At 41.0% G+C, this 17533-nt stretch overlaps 1 protein-coding gene across 10 annotated transcripts in view; it reads right to left on the bottom strand.

Annotated features, from left to right (window-relative positions):
• Window positions 1–6968: 6968 nt before the first annotated feature.
• Window positions 6969–17533, bottom strand: part of ERC1 (ELKS/RAB6-interacting/CAST family member 1) — a 176044-nt gene continuing 165479 nt past the window's right edge. For 9 of the 10 annotated variants that reach the window (XM_060279984.1, XM_060279989.1, XM_060279986.1 and 6 more), the window contains one exon: window positions 6970–15910. In XM_060279984.1, the coding sequence (XP_060135967.1) occupies window positions 15773–15910 (138 nt within the window). In that variant the 3' untranslated portion in view covers window positions 6970–15772. Of the gene's footprint in view, window positions 15911–17533 lie in introns of all 10 variants that reach the window. The other variant, XM_035127947.2, reaches the window with a different exon arrangement.

Genomic DNA, 17533 nt, shown 5'->3' with positions numbered 1-17533 from the left:
TTCGCCCCGCGTGCGTGCGCAGAAGCGGCACGCGCGCGATCGCGCGCTTTGCGCATGCGCAAAGTGGCGGCGCACATCGCGTTCGGGTTGCGAACTATTCGGGTTACGAACTGCGATCTGGAACGGATCGCGTTCGTAACCCGAGGTATTACTGTATATATAGATGTGTCATGGGTGCCAGCACAAAATGGCTGCCGTGCACAGAAAAAAAAAGGTGGGGTGGGAGGAGGAGAAGAAGAAGAGGTGGAGGTTCACCCCTATATCTTGACTATAAAAGTTGGGTTTTTAGCCTGCTATACATATTGAAAAGTAATGCCCATCCAAGCTGTTTCCCCTTAATAACTTCCCAAGAGTGAAAGCTAATTCTGCCAAGATTCAAGTGAGCTCAGAGAAGCAGATCCTGAGCGTATTACTGCATGGGAGTTTCCTGCTGTCCAAGTATGTCATTATAGAACAAAGCTACTGTGTGGGACAATATACAAACACACACAAAGATCTGAAGGTACCATGATGCAAAGTTGCTGTATCCTTCCTCTGAATGTGCTGCATTCAGGTGCAAAAAAGGTGAACATCCTTTTTTGGTCTTAGATTATTCACTTAAGAATAATAGGCAATAGCTTTTGAACCCCATCTCCCCCAAATTATCTGCTGCCAAGATGGTTTCAAATTTCTGCACATATTTGGGCCTTAGTTGGCAGTTCAGGGGTCTGACTCCCAACTTCTCTGCAGTCTCCCCCAGCCCTGCTTTCCCTGTTGCATGGGAGAGGAGCATAGGAAGCTCCTTATACAAGGTCTACACCAGGCATCCCCAAACTGTGGCCCTCCAGATGTTTTGGCCTACAACTCCCATGATCCCTAGCTAACAGGACCAGTGGTCAGGGATGATGGGAATTGTAGTATTGTAGTCCAAAACATCTGGAGGGCCGAAGTTTGGGGATGCCTGGTCTACACTGTCTGGCAGCAGCTTCCCAATGCTTCAGACAGGAGATATTATTAGTCCTATCTGGCAATGCTGAGGACTGAACCTGGGACTATGTGCCTGCAAACCAGATGCTTTACCATTGAGCTAAGGCCATTCCCCGCAATATATTGCTTATGTTCCAAGGCCCACTAGGGTTGGGAACAGCAGTTGCCAAAACAGACATTTCCATTATATTATTATTATTATTATTATTATTATTAAAAGGGGACCATAACACAAAGGTTTCCCTTTCTCTTGAGTTTTGGACCCAGAGAAAATACCACTTTGGCAATTCTACTAGCAGCAAGATCCTTCTGAGACTCAACCCAGCCGTCTTCTGGTGAACCCTGAGTTGCTGTGTAAACAGTCTGTCTTGATTATCTCCACAGTTACAATAAGGCAAATAAAGTCAAAGCCAAAACACACTATTGAACGGCAATAAGTGTATCAGAATGCAGAGAGTGTCCCTAATTTCCAAAGTGGGCAGACATTCAAGACTTGCTTGGTGCAATTTTTAGCTTTAAGAATAATTATTACACTTCAATGGCAGACTACACAGCCAGTCCCGAAATAAGCAGGCTGTAAACAAGCCGCAAAGGGAATAGGGGCTGGCAATAAGGTTCATTCAGTGTTAAAAATGTAAGCGTGTCTGAACAACCTTTCCTTTGTCCTTTTCTGCACATGTAAGGGGAAAACCTGAGTCAACAGGTGTCCCTTCAAGGGAGTCAGCTCAGTCTTCACACTGGTTCGTTATAAAGGCAAGAGTGGTTCCATTTGAAGAAGGTCTCTGGCATTAGAAAGGGACTTTTAGCCTCCCTCCAGGCAGAAAAGAAAAAAGGGCAGTCTAGCCCTCCCCACTCTGCAGCCTGAAGAGAACAAACTTGGCAACTGTTGAGTTGAGGTCACTCACCAGTCTTACTGCAGCCTGTGCCAAATTAATGCCCTTCAGATGTTTTAGACTGCTGTGGCTGATGGGAGTTGCAGTCCAAACATCACTTGGTTGGCAAAGATTAGTCACATCCATGCCATGCATTTAGAGCACATTTATACCACTTTAACTTGCTATATCATGTGCTCTAACCATTTAAGCGTGGAGTTCCCTGACCGTTATCCAGGGCTAACACCAGACTAGAGTATTTATTGGAGGAACAGTAAAAACAATTTCGCTGTAAACTGAATTCTGGAATGAATTCAAATAGAGCTAGTAACCCCCTTAAACCCATTTCCACCCAATTAATCCCCTCTCTTTACCCCAACTAATATTGCCAAACTGTTGTTCCATGAGCCCTTCAATCCCACCTTTCCTACTTACCATAACATCTATCATTCATTCATTTATTTAAAATTATTAGTACGTAACTTGTTACCTAACAGGTCTCCAGGAGACTTTACCGAAGAACATATTTAAAAATTGCTAAGTTTAACGTAAAACATCTTTATTCGTAGTTTTGTTCTGTTTCATTTTTACATATATCCCCTCCCACATTCTGTTATGTCCTTTTATTCAACCTGCACACAATGATTTTGGCCACAGGCCTGGTCTTTCAGCATTAATCTAAGTTTAGGTCACCTCACCATCTCCACAAGGTTGGCTACAGCTGAAACTCAAAAGGCTTGAGTTGTAGAAGTAGCCTCCAGGGCTTGCTAAAAAATCCAAAATGTTAGCAAGCACATAAGAAGGGAAAATTGCACCCAAATAGTTGAAGTGAAGTCCACCAGTTTTATGAAGTTATGACTGAAAGCATTAAGCAACATTATCTTTTAAGCATAAGCTACTAGTTCAGACATAGACCAAGCTAGCTGGCATTAACATTTACTGTATACATTCCATTGGTAATCAAGAGCTACTACAGATGTAATGCTTTTCCAACATGAAGATAATCTTAGTGAAGGGGAAAAACATGGTCACACACTACACTGTTAAGTATACCCTTAGGAGATTTTAAATCTACAGCTACAAATGTAAAGTGTAAACGCAACAAACAGATGTTTGCAAATGTCCATTCAAGCATACTTATCATTTACATGTTACATTTACAAGTGCAGAGTTAAAATCTGGAATTTGCTCCCACAAGACGTAGTGGCCATAAACTTGGGATGGCTTTAAAATGAGTTTATTAATGGAGTATGAGGTGGTCAGTGGCTACTAACCGTGATGTCCGTGTATTACCTCCACTGTTGGAGGCAGTGTGTGTCTGAATACTAGTTGTTGGGAATCACAAGTTGAGAGTTCTGTTGCACTCAAGTCCTGTTTGTGGGCTTCTCATAGGCATCTGATTGTCTACTATTACAACAGGAAGATGGCCTATATGATGGACCTTGGTTTGATTCAGTTTGGTTTTTCTGAGGTGCTTATGTAAACTGCATGTTTTTGGGAAGCATTCAAAGTCATTGTTTTCTTTCTTTCTTTTTTACTAAGATTAGGCAACTTTGGCTCAGTTTACACATGCATGTTTGCCACTGGATGACCACAGCATCAATAGTTAACTTGCTTGCATGAAGACTGAAACACAAGATAACTTTTCATATCAGTTGCAATGTATCTTTCCACTGACACTGAGCCACACATTCAGTTGTACAAATGTGAAGAAACCAAGTGATGGGCAGCGGCAAACCTTGGCAATAGTGTGTGAGGCTAAAATCGTGGTGCCTTCCTAAAGACAGGTTAAGGCAGGTATCCCCAAACTTGGCCCTCCAGCTGTTTTGGGACTACAATTCCCATCATCCCTTACAACTGGTCCTGTTGTAGGAGTTGTAGAAGTAGCCTCCAGGGCTTGCTAAAAAATCCAAAATGTTAGCAAGCACATAAGAAGGGAAAATTGCACCCAAATAGTTGAAGTGAAGTCCACCAGTTTTGTGAAGTTATGACTGAAAGCATTAAGCAACATTATCTTTTAAGCATAAGCTACTAGTTCAGACATAGACCAAGCTAGCTGGCATTAACATTTACTGTATACATTCCATTGGTAATCAAGAGCTACTACAGATGTAATGCTTTTCCAACATGAAGATAATCTTAGTGAAGGGGAAAAACATGGTCACACACTACACTGTTAAGTATACCCTTAGGAGATTTTAAATCTACAGCTACAAATGTAAAGTGTAAACGCAACAAACAGATGTTTGCAAATGTCCATTCAAGCATACTTATCATTTACATGTTACATTTACAAGTGCAGAGTTAAAATCTGGAATTTGCTCCCACAAGACGTAGTGGCCATAAACTTGGGATGGCTTTAAAATGAGTTTATTAATGGAGTATGAGGTGGTCAGTGGCTACTAACCGTGATGTCCGTGTATTACCTCCACTGTTGGAGGCAGTGTGTGTCTGAATACTAGTTGTTGGGAATCACAAGTTGAGAGTTCTGTTGCACTCAAGTCCTGTTTGTGGGCTTCTCATAGGCATCTGATTGTCTACTATTACAACAGGAAGATGGCCTATATGATGGACCTTGGTTTGATTCAGTTTGGTTTTTCTGAGGTGCTTATGTAAACTGCATGTTTTTGGGAAGCATTCAAAGTCATTGTTTTCTTTCTTTCTTTTTTACTAAGATTAGGCAACTTTGGCTCAGTTTACACATGCATGTTTGCCACTGGATGACCACAGCATCAATAGTTAACTTGCTTGCATGAAGACTGAAACACAAGATAACTTTTCATATCAGTTGCAATGTATCTTTCCACTGACACTGAGCCACACATTCAGTTGTACAAATGTGAAGAAACCAAGTGATGGGCAGCGGCAAACCTTGGCAATAGTGTGTGAGGCTAAAATCGTGGTGCCTTCCTAAAGACAGGTTAAGGCAGGTATCCCCAAACTTGGCCCTCCAGCTGTTTTGGGACTACAATTCCCATCATCCCTTACAACTGGTCCTGTTAGCTAGGGATGATGGGATTTGTAGTCCCAAAACAGCTGGAGGGCCAAGTTTGGGGATGCCTGGGTTAAGGGAAGCAGGGGCTTTAGGAGAGGTGAGGGGTGAGGCTCTGCCAGGATCCTAGAACCCTCACATCACCTTCCCAAAGCTGGTCTCTCTAGTCTTGGTCCAGCATTCAGGCCATGACACCACACTATAGCTCTCATATATTGTTATATTCTTATATTGTGACTATGGGCTGATCTGGTCTTGAATTAAACATTGCTGATTCTTTTGTGCCCATTTAGTGCTCTGTTTCTACAGTTTACATATTTATTATGTTTTAATACTATGTTTAACTATACATATGGTGCCATTTACAAAGTGACCAGTATAGACAGTGAGCAAAACATACTGTTATGGGCTAGTGGGGGAACAGGGAAGAGGTGTCCACTGACAGTATGTTGTCTGAAGGCTCCCCAAAATGTGTAACTGGCATGTACACTCGGAGCTGAGTGGTGTCTGCAGAAACTAACCGGACTTCACACTTGGACCCTGACTTCACAAATCATTGCTACTTTGCTTCCCCAGGCTCTTGGACACAATAATGAATTCATGGCATAAGTGGAGCTCTAAATTCAGCACCCATTGCTATTATCATGCTCCTGGCAACTAGAGCAGGGTAAGCAAGCAACCCCTATCATGGTACCATTCATTTACTATGAGATGTCAGCAAAGACTGGCAGTTCCTTGCTGCTATTCCAGTATATGCCACCTAGATGTGTGTTTATTACGCTATACCATAAAAAAGCGAAACCCACAAACATTGTTTTATGACACTTAATGTTTTCCATCGCCAAACTCATAGGCAAAGGCCTACAGATATTGTTGCCAGATGAAGAAAGCACAAATAAATGGGTGATGTGACAGAAACATAAAAAGGTGTGGTTTCTCTCCCTCCTCCATAGTACAAGAATTGTGCCTGAAAGCAGTTGCAGTGTCAGCGATAATGGCTTGTCTCAAACAAACTCGCTATTGCTTTGCTAGAATGTACTTTTAAGTCATTGGGTTATATTTCCAAGCTTAATGAATAACTGTGAGATATGCAGGTTGCTATCCATCATGATGTCAATGGAGATAATGCTGCAGTGCCTCTTAGCATGAAAATACTAGATAAGGACTCCTGTGAATGAAAGGAAACCAACACAGCACTGTTGTGTCATCTGTGGTTAAGGAGGATGGGGATAAATTGTATCAATTGCCTCTTTAAATGTCCCCACCCCCACCCCCACCGACTGTTTTAAGAGGCACTGGCCTCTGATCCGTTTCCAGTTCAAGATGCTGGTGGCTTTTCTATAAAGGCCTACATGAATTGGGGCTGCTGGTTCCTGAAGAAATGCCTGCTCTTGCACCATCCTGCCGGCACACTGATAGTCATCTGATGATACTATCCCCAGAGTACTCCTGCTGTCTGAAGTGAGGTGATGGATGACTGGGAAGGGGGCACTTATGGTTCAGATAGTAAGCAGTGTATACATGGAATAATGAAATAATAATAATAAGGCCGTGGTGTCCTGAAACTGGATTTCTCTTGTCAGGCACTTGGAATGATAATCTTTTCAATGCTAGGCAAACACCTTCTTCTTCTTCCAGGGAGGCTTTTAAAATGCTTTGAGATTGTGATTTTTACTGCTGTTTTTATTTGCCCTTTGAGGTTTCAATTGCATGCTTTTTTTTTGTTACTGTATTTTTTTTTGTAAACTGTGCTGAAACCGGATGTCGAAAGGTGGTACAGAAACTCCTTAACATATAATGGAGGCTATGCTCTGCCTCTACAGTAGGAGACAGTAGTGCTTCTGAATAGTGGTTGCTGGTCCTGCTTGCAAGTTTTCAAAGGCATCAGGCGTGGCCACTGTGAGAACAGGATGCTGAACTAGATGGTCCATTGGCCTGATCCAGCAGACTCTTAACTGGCTCTCCCATTTTCCCCCATGGTGAAAGCAGATTAGATCAGGCATAGGCAAACTCGGCCCTCCAGATGTTTTGGGACTACAACTCCCACCATCCCTGATTACTGGTCCTGTTAGCTAGGGATGATGGGAGTTGTAGTCCCAAAACATCTGGAGGGCTGAGTTTGCCTATGCCTGGATTAGATGATATAATGGAAAACATTGGTGGTGGTAGGGAACCTTTTGTTTTTCCTCTCAAATGCACATTCCAGCAAGACAAAAAAGGCCTTGTGAAGGGGTGTGGCCTGAGGACTCCTGAGGGTTTGACACAGAGAGGCAGGCAGGGGGAGAACATAATATTAGAAATTCAACTAGAGTGTATACCAAAGACTCAATCACTGTAATTCTCATGCCTGTTTCCTCCCTACCCCACCCCGTTTTAGGCACAGATGTCTCAACACAGGACATCTTGTGCTCTTTTTACTGCTCGGCACATAAATGGTAACCTGATAATACATGAAAGAGATTTGGCACCTTGGCTGTTTAGCATAAGCGATGTTATTGTTACGGGCCCTCTAAGCTGTGACTCAGTCATCTGTTCTGGAGAGAATCCTTGGCATTTACGAAGTTACGCTTTGACCACTTCCTGCGTTTGTGACTCTTGAACCTCAGCATTTCAGGAGTTCAGAAAGGGCATACCACTGAAAACTGCAACCCCCCATGCTTTCAGAATGACACATTCAGTCGTAACATTATCTTTAACTTACAGTTTTGTCCAGCTAACTGAGGTATTAATTATGAGACAACATAGAAAGTCCTGGTCTGATGTGAGCCCAGAGATCTCTATCTGCAGAATAAATCTAAATGGTATTGAATTAAGGCAATAGATCTGTTTCCAGCAGGATCCTTTGAGTCCCCTAAGGTCATTTCCCATGCTTCATTGACAAAAATTGGTATTGAAAATCCTATAAAGCTGAGACAGGGAGCCTGTGCCCCCCCCCCAGATGCTGTTGAATTACAAATCCAAGCATCTCTGACGATTGGCAATATTATCTGGGGCTGAAATTCAACATGACCTGGAGGGCCTCAGGTTCTTCATCCTTGGCCTCAGTATACATGAACTTCTAAGGCTAAGATCATTACCGTATTTCCTGATACAAACTACAAAAGAGATTTAAAGTCTGCACTGCTACTCGCATTGATCAATTGCCCTGGATGCTAAAACTGCAAGGAGTGCTGGAGAATAAGATGCAGAGCAATTGTTGGGGGTCCCAGTTCTAAAGAAGCCCCCAAATGTGTCTTGTTGCAAGTAGAGATGGGCTGGCACTGGAATTTCCAGGCTGGCAGATGAACCTGGTGGGCATTCAGCAGTGGTGCATAGGACTTGGCACAAGATAGAATGCAGCTTTAAGCAAGGGAAGCAAAAAAGCTGTCTTGTATGGTGAAAAGCTAGTTTTGCTAGTTTTCTTTTCTTAAAATCAGCTATTTACTGCTTCTTACAAGTTAAATGAATGGATAAATTAAGAATTTTCTGGTTTACTGAATCTGAAAAAAACAAAACAAAGCCCTTATGCAATTTCCTTGAATGCAAATATGTGAAATGCACAATAATAAAAGTAGAATGAATTTAAAAATACCAGTAAGAAGAAATGAACCTGAAATGTCAGAGCATTGCTGGAGATAGGTTTTGGTTTTTTTTGAGGGCGAGGGGGGAGAAGAGCAGGACGCTTTGCACCACATGGCAGGGCACTGTAGCATGGATGGTTGGGAGTATAGTGAAAGAAAACCAAACATTTATATACTGTACTTCGGTAGATATGCATGTATACTGGATATGCCATCCTGAGCATCTCTTTCATTGTACTAAAAGGAAAATAAGTAACTTGGGACTTTTCTAGGAATGGGGACAGGGAAGTACTGTAGAGATCCAACCAGCATCAAAAAAGGAAGAAAAATAATTATGGAGCTCTATGGTTAACCAGAACTTTAAATATGTGTCATGTGACAACTGTGACAGTATCAAGAGAAAAGTTCATTTCCTCAAATGCTGCAATTCCCTCCTTTGACAGTTCCATAGAAACACAACACATCCTTGGATTAGAAAAGACAAATTAACCAATAAGGTTATCAACAACTACTACCTGTGACAACTATGCTCTACCTCCACTGCTGGAGGCAATATGCCTCTGCACACCAGTTGCTGGGAATCAGAAGGAGAGTGCTGTTGTGTTCATGTCCTGAATGCAGGCTTTGATTGGTATCTGGCTGCCCGCTGCGAGAACAGGATGCTGGGCTACATATCCAGCAGGCTCTTCTTATGCTCTTATCCTTTGCAGTCAGTATAGCAACTACTGTACACGTGAGGGTACGGAAGGAAGTGTGGCAAGAGGAAGGTTAAAAGGCAATTAAAAACAACAACCAGACAGCATCATCTTTAAATAATTTTATAATTTCCTCATGAACTTAGTTTGTGAATAAAAAAAAGGAAAGAAAAAAACTGAACAAAAGTGTTTCTATTATCAAGGCAAAGTTGAATATATAACACAATTTCTTTGCAATTCATTATCCTGTCAGTAACATGACTCCATCAATAAAACACATACAAGTTGAAGGCAGCGTGCGCACTTGCATCACAGACATCTATTATCTCCTGCTGCTGCTCCTTCCAGAAGGAACTCAAAGTATGCCAGACTATATATGCAAAGCTCATCTCCTCCTCTGTTAAAGTGCAACACATCACTTTCCAAATAGTAGAAGATCACTTTCTGTAGTGTATGCATGAGAGGGGTGTGTGTGTGTGTGTGTGTGTGTGTGTGTGTGTGTGTGTAGGGGTCATCCTACAATTTTTCACTCCCTTTGACAGCTCACTGTGCTGCCTTCACGAAAAATTTGTTAAAACAGATCCTGATGATCTAAATTCAGCATGAGGTAAATGAGAGGGAAGTAGCAATACTGTCCTGGCAGGGATGAATGAACATGATGTTACATTAGCTTTAAGTCATGCCAGCAGCGTCTTCTGGATACAACTCCATTTACTTATACGGAACCTAAAGAAGAACATGAACTTTTGATATGCATAAATATGCTTAGATCTAGCATACCAAATATCACTGAAGGACAGAAGACTAGCTGAGAGAAGCAAAACCTGGGAAATATTTGTATTTAGGAGGTGTCCACTGAAACTAGTATTAAGCCAAATCCTGGGTTCCCTCAACAGGGTTTCCCAAACTTTGGCTTCCAGCTGATTCTGGACTACATTTTCCATAATCCCTGACCACTGGTCCTGCTAGCTAGGGATGATGAGAGTTGTAGTCCAAAAACAGCTGGAGACCCAAGTTTGGGAAACCCAGGTTTACAAGGTGAAATGATTGAGAGATGCCAAGACTCACCCTAAGCCATGAAAGATGCCTAAAAAACAAATTAAAGGAAGAATATCAATTAAGCTTGGCTTAATGTTTATATCCCATATTAACAAAAATGTATCCCAGCATTCTCAACTTTGATTTCTGCTGCAGCAATGGACAGTGAATTAAATAGACAGCAGCACAGGAACATAGGTAATCTCAAACTGAAAGGGTTACTGATATCCCCCAAATTTACCAGGATTTTAAAAAGAGGTACATTCATGTAAAATAAATTAAGATATGGCTAGTAGCAACAGTATTTGTGATATGCAGATTTATGTTGGCCATACCCTTTAAAAGTAGATTAAAAAGATTCCATCCCACTGGTGCAGAAAAGAATGGCAAGCCCTTTGTTGTAAGATTCTGAATGCACCTTTTCAAAAGTGGGTACATACAAAATAACACACAAATAAAGTGGGACTGACATAAATGAAGGTGCATTAAGAAATACTAAGTAGTTTGCGTGTAAAAAATAGAGACTAAAAGAGTGTGCAAAAATGCTGCAATGCATCCCTTCTATTTAAATTTGCAGTATTAAAGCCCCAGAGATATCAATGGAAAAAGTAGTTTCTAATGCTGCCCCTTCCTGTTTTTGAAAGGTCATCCATACATTACAGTATTGGGAGAGGGGTAAAATCAGGAGTTAACAACATTGCTAAGAAGGCCACACTGGTTTGGTCTTCCTTGGTCTGTCAAAGGCAATTGAAAGGTACCTTGAACCTAAAAAATCCATTTCCTTATAAAACTGGGAGGAGTTGTCCAGAACTTTGCCTTTTCATATTTTGAATTCCTTTGGATGATACATTTAATTTTTTATATTTTTAATACACAACTTTTTCATTTCTACTTCTATCTTTTTTTTATTTAAAACTGGACAACAGACACACATTGTCGGTAATTGTCCCAGCCAGAGGACCACACAGACAATAATTGACAAGCAGAGAACAAAACAGGAAAATAAAAAATAAAAAATATACCCCTGAAAAAGGAAAGGGGAAATACCAATGATGACAGGGTTACAGCACTCGCCACACACACTGAAAAAAGTCAGTATTCTTATGATTACACTTTTGACACTAAAAAGTTTGGAAATGCTTTTATTTTCTTTTTTAAAAAAGGTCAACAGACACAGCCATTTTGTTCAGAAGGATAACGGCTTTCCTCTACAAATGGAAAAAAGTTAAAAAATATTGTATTATAAAAACAGCACCTGCTGCACTGACAAGACTGAGTGATTGGCATGAGAAGAGTTTTGTCTTGTCAATTCTGGCAGCTCCCATCCACCAATTGCCTGACTTCCCAATTCCACTCCCACCACTAGGGGCAGTATTATTAAATCAAGAACCTGTTTTCCATGACTGTTTAGTTCTCTGAAGTAGCACCTTCTAACTCCAACTCTTTTGACATTTTCACTCAAGTCACTCCACGAACCCATGCTCAGTTGCTAGCACAGAGGTGTGAGATAGGAGGAAATCAGTGTTCCATTAACTTAGTGTTTCAGATATAAGAATTTTCCAAAACGGAATGCTCCCTGAATGTTAGAATAGAGAAAAACAGATGCCTAAAACTCCCATACTACATATTTCACAGTGATCTTCCAAAATACACCAAGAAGACCCAAATACACTGGTATTTGATAGCACACACTCTAACCATTTCGTTCAGTTTTGGATTTTTAGAGTTTGGCATTTTTTGAGTGAAAGCAATAGCAAAAGGCAATAATCATAGCAGACCCCAAACATGAAAAAGACATTTCACTAAGATGTGTCTCTTATTAGTTTTTTGAACATTAGTAGCTAGTGTCACTGTACAATTCAGAGTCTGAAGTGCCATTTATTTTATTATTTTAAAACACCTGGATTTGATAGAATTGGAAGCAGAATCTGGATTCCTTGGGAGCATTAAGCAGTCCAATTAGGATGTCAAGAAATTACCTAGATTGTCCAGAGAGTTTTAATAACTGCATCAAATTTAAGACAAACTGCTCCACTACTCCCTCTATAGGGGGTTCCTGAAGTTTATAACCACCTTTTACATATTAGCATCTTTATAGCTTGAAAAAGCAACACCACATTCCTTCAATACAACCAAGCCTTTTTATAATCTGGCAACAAAAGTATATGGCCATTGCTAGTGTAAAACAAGAGATTTTAGAGTCCCCTGATAAGAGGCTATTTCTGAAAGCTGGACTGAATAACAAGGAAGGTGCGGAAACAATACGTTTCTAGCACAACTGTCCAGAGCTGTATTTTCTGTGGTAGATCTCACTCATTTCAGATATGGCAGATACAAAAATCTTCCAGAGCTGTGATAGTGTAGTGGCAGTCAGATTGCCACATATAACCCTTTTGGATATGCACATTTTATATCTCATATAACGTTAACAATGTTAACCAGACCCACAAGGCAGTCAACTATCTTGCACTCTTCTGTTAAAGGAAGCAAGTTGAAGCAGGCCAGGTTCAACAACATTTCATGGCCAACACCTTGTATTTAAGGCTCCACAGTTCCTAGAGAAATGCAGAGAGACAGGACCTCTATCCAAATGGCATCAAGGAGATTATCTGCAATGGCACACTGCTGATAAAGTCAGGTGATTGTTCCAAGATAAGATCTTGCTTATTCTCTCTCTTTCTCTCTCTACTTTACTGAGGGATTAGATCATTTTTTTACTGGGAGCTTAGGCATTAGGGTGACAGGACTCTGAGCTCATGGAATGGGGTGGGAAAGTTGTGTGCATGGTGGTGGGATAAGAGAGGAGTTGAAAGAGATGCATACTCCAGGCTTGGGCTTGGAGAGGGAGGGGTTCAAACAGCAGGTGTGCTGCTGGGTGACAGAAACCAAATGGCCAGTGTGGGAACTGGCTCTGTTTCACAAATCCCCTCCTCCCCTGAATCACATGCTGTGAGTAGAGTGGAGTGTAAACAATGGGCTTTATCCCAATTTCATTTTGGTGGACCCTGTACACACTGCCTTGCGAATGGCATCTCTCTGCTTAAGCTGCTCCTGCGTCTGTAGTAGCACAGCCACATGGCGGCAGCTGAGTTAAAGTCTCCAAAAATACTAGCATGGAGAACTCCGGTTTATGTGATTTATGCACAGTGCCAGAAGCACATGGGGATGAAGTATCAACCACAAGCAACTATCTCCATCTCCACTCCCAAAATTTCAGCAACACCCCTGCCCCCAAAGCCACTATCAAAGAGCATCTGAGTAAGAGGTTTACAAGCAGAAGTCATTTCAACCGCTGATAAGGAAAATTCCATAGCTTCCCCCACAGAGAGAGTGGATTGTTTTACAGCAGGGAACAAGGGCAGCTGGAGACGCGGCCATATAACTTAATAGGATAGCCTGGGAGTGGTGGTGGTGGGAAGATGTTAGGCCTGAAGGCTGAGATGGTTTTACAGGCAGCATTAAATCCCTACAGTGAGTAATTAGGGATGAAGAAGAAAAGGCTATAAGGGAGATTTCAAAACAACAGCTCCTATCAAAATGTGCTGACTCAAAACAATGGGGGCAAAGGCGCGGTTCTGGTATGAGGCATGGCTCAATGGTATGTACAGTCACTGTCTACATGCCTTCCGGTAAAGGCAATTTCAACCTTGAGAACATTCAAGTCTCTCCCCCCGCCTGCCTTTCTGAGAAAAAGCATCAGCCTCAGGCTATTAATGCCATCAGCTCTAAAACTATCATTCCGGATCTCCAAAGTCCTGAAGGTGCTAACTAAGACAGCAATGTGAATTTCTCATCAGAAAATCCACATGAGAAACACTGTTTGACATTCCAAACCAATCTTATTCATACGATATCTCCTTTCTGAGGTATCCCCAGGTTCCTTCTCCTGCATGAGAATGAAAGGAAGAAATGGAGCATCTTGAAGAACTGACTGCATCCTTTCATTTTCAAAGGCATAAACTATGTGTATAAAAAGTAGCAATAAAGGATTCATAGAGTGCCTAGAGGACTCTTGATTCAGTCAGAGAGGCTCCTGATTGGGGATACTGAGGCTGGTTCAATGTCCGTGGGTTGAAGATGGTAATGACTGAACAGTAACTTTATAGAAAATTATTCCTTGCTACATAGAAAATAATGTCTTAGGGTGTGGATTGCCAAATTGGAAAGTTGCACTGGTGGAGAGGGGATACTGTTGAAGGGGAAAAGAAAAAGGCTTTGAGAGAGTGTCTGCTTTCTAAACTTTGAATGCATGGGCCTATCCATGTATAAATTGCTTAAGCTGGAAAAGCCAAGCATGGTGATTTGGGCTATCATCATAGAGGTAAACGAGTTAGGAAAGCATTGTAAGGAACAGTGATCTTTTCTCTTATTTCTTTAAGTTCAGAATCCTAACTCTTTCTTCTATGTCTGCTCCAAAAGATTCTATTAATCCTGAAATCTGCAAGAATAAAAATCAAAAACAGTTCCTCTCAGGAAGAAATAACCTGATACCAGAGTTCTTGTGAATGCCTGAAGAATGACACTATGCATAAAATGCTGCCCGGAATAAAACTGCATTTTCACAATTAGTGCAAAACACGTGAATAGCCAGTTTCCTATTTATGAGCCTGTGAATTTGGATACATTAAGAGAATGCCATTTAGAGAAACTATCTTGAGTTTACTCAATCTTTGGTGAGTGTTGTAGAAGATAGCAGTAGGGGCGACCATATCTAGTACTCTTGGAGCTTTATAAGCTATCTAGTAGCTTATAAAGTAAACCCCTAAGAAATCAGAAATAGATAAAAATGAGAAGTCATGCATAAAGAGAGCACCCTTCAAATGAGAATGCAAAGCTATGTAGAAAAGGTTCTAAAATTTGCCAGAAGAGCAAGAAACTTGACTAAAGAAAACACAGGAACCTGCCATCTAGCTTAGTAGTGTTGACTGGCAGTGGCTCTCCAGGGTTTCAGGTAGGATCCTTCCCCAACAGCCACATGCATTTCATAGCTATTTTGGTAAACAAAAACAAGGCTTACAATAGGCAGAAAACCAGAGAAAACATGTTTCCCATTCTTACTCAATTGAAGTTACCAAAGAGAACAAGGGATTCTCCTCACCACCCATCTCCTTGTAACAACTTCTGCTTTTAGGATAAAACTCCTGTGCAGACATAGACAGCATACCTTGAGCTAGCTAAATCAATGTTGGCCAACTGTGGGCCGCTATCAGAGCATACTCAACTTCCCCCATAAAGGAAGGTAGGCCAAAGATTTCTACTAACTGGAAAAAAAAAATCAAGGCAAGTGTTCTCCTGCCACCACTTCAAGGATCACCAGAACTACTTGTGTCCAATATATTGCCACTTCCATGCTTTCTGAACTCAGTAAATTTCTGAGCAGACGTATCCCAAAGCCAACAGGAAAAGTAACTGGGAGGCATATTCCAAAGAAGAAAGGCAGTGAGAGGATGAATGCAGACATGAATCAGTATCTATAAACTGGAAGAGCGGAGATAGGTTCATTTGTTTCTTTTTATAAAAAGGTGCACCAAAAGTTTCTGTTTTCTCCCCCTCCCCACTTTCACACACTTCTGCATCCTCATGACTCCTTGGACTGACCGGGCTTGGCCCCCAGGCATGCTGCTGCTAGGGGGCTAGCACTGGCTTCGGTCATGATGACTCTTCAAGTGCATTGACAACTTGCTCCAGGATGTCAGGGCAGTGATCGGCTATCTGCTGTAGAATGGCATTGGCAAACTCTTGTAGCTCTGCACTGTCCCTCTCACCTTTTTCCAGCTCATTGTGAAGCTGCAAAAAAAGAAAAGAAAAAGGACAGAATTAAGTAAGCACATGTTTGTGTATTAAAATGTCACACCAGCAAGTAGTCCTTAGTCTGTCCTCCAAATGTATACCAAACAGGGAATCCCTATAGACACAACCACATGCAAAATATAATGCCTGGCCTGGGGCAACCATATTGACAGATGTTGCTTTCCAGTGAAGCTTCATGCAAGCACACAGGAGATAAAAAAATGGACAGCATAGTTGCTGAATAACATTTTATTTGCTCTGAGCAGTTGCACCTGTAAGGGGCACCTTGGATGGAATGTTTTAGAACATTTGAAAAGTCATCTATTAATGCATAAACCATCATCCCCTCCTTTTTACAGCTCACCTTTCCACAATAAAGGTCCACAAGCTGATTTACAGCACTCCAAAAAACCACCTAGTTTTCACCATCCCTTTGCATGTCTGAGTAAAGACCACAATGATAAATTATGAAGCAAAAGGTATAAGAGAGGTATAGAGAGATGGAGAAAGAAGAGAATTAAAAGGGGGGAAACACCAATGTATAAAGGGAAAAGTTCTTAACATATTGCCCACAAAAAGTAATATTCTCAAAACATCATTGGGTTCCTAGTTCCTACCACATTACTGAATGGCCACTACCATCTCTCAGGCTATTTATTTTTAAAAGGTAGTAGTTAACCTCACTCTGCAATTTCAATTCAATACAAACAATTCTACCAGAAAGAAAATTGCCATGTGCAGATTCCAAATGTGTGCTAGATAAGATGCAAGTAAAGAGAACAAAAAGGTAGCTTTCAACATTTGAGGGAAGAATGATGAGATGTTTGCATGTGAAATCTACAGAGAAATCAGCTATATAGCTGCAAATGTTTTAAGTGTGTTTTAAGTGCATTATACAAATGTGAACTAGATGGCAATGGTGAGCTTATGGCAAATTCAATATATTTTTCAAAATGTTTTTTGAAAAAAAGCATTTTTGCAGCATTTTTAAATATGTGTCTAGATTCCACCTGAGTCTACCAATAGACTGGGGATACATGACTGAGAGCCCCGGTTTCCTTCCCCACTCCAAGCTATGGTGAGAATTCCATGTATGCTGGTTTGTGGAAATGACAAAGGACAAGAGATAGTTCAGAGGTAATTTGAGAGTATAGGCGCTGACAGGTTCTTAGCATATATCACGGGAGGGGGGACCACATTGTTTCAAGCAAGCAGCACAGCTGTGATCTATATGTGACATCTTTATACTACATAGGACAGTGGCACTCTGTGCACTTTTGGTGGGTAGTAAACCCGAGTTATGTTCACCAGATTAAGCGGCATTCTTCTCTAAACCCAAAAGAAGCAAAAAATGGTCAGCATAATGCTTAATTGTAATGCATCTTAACTAAAGGTAGCCAAAGGGGCTTCCCCTGCACCAATACTTCTGTTTCCTAAGGTTCAGTGCATATTTCAAAAATTATATATTATATATTTATTTATACTCCACTATTTCCCCTCCCTTATTTGTAAGGCAGCTTACAAATAAAATAAAAACAATTAAAAACATAGGGGAGGAACAGTAATTAAAAATAATTAAACATTAATAGAATTAAAACAATTATCATATATTTACATCTA

This window comes from Zootoca vivipara, chromosome 10 (genome assembly GCF_963506605.1).
Source record: "Zootoca vivipara chromosome 10, rZooViv1.1, whole genome shotgun sequence".
In the NCBI taxonomy this organism is placed as follows: domain Eukaryota; kingdom Metazoa; phylum Chordata; class Lepidosauria; order Squamata; family Lacertidae; genus Zootoca; species Zootoca vivipara.
Note: the sequence above shows the minus strand (reverse complement) of the source record. Positions and strands in the feature narration are given on the sequence as shown.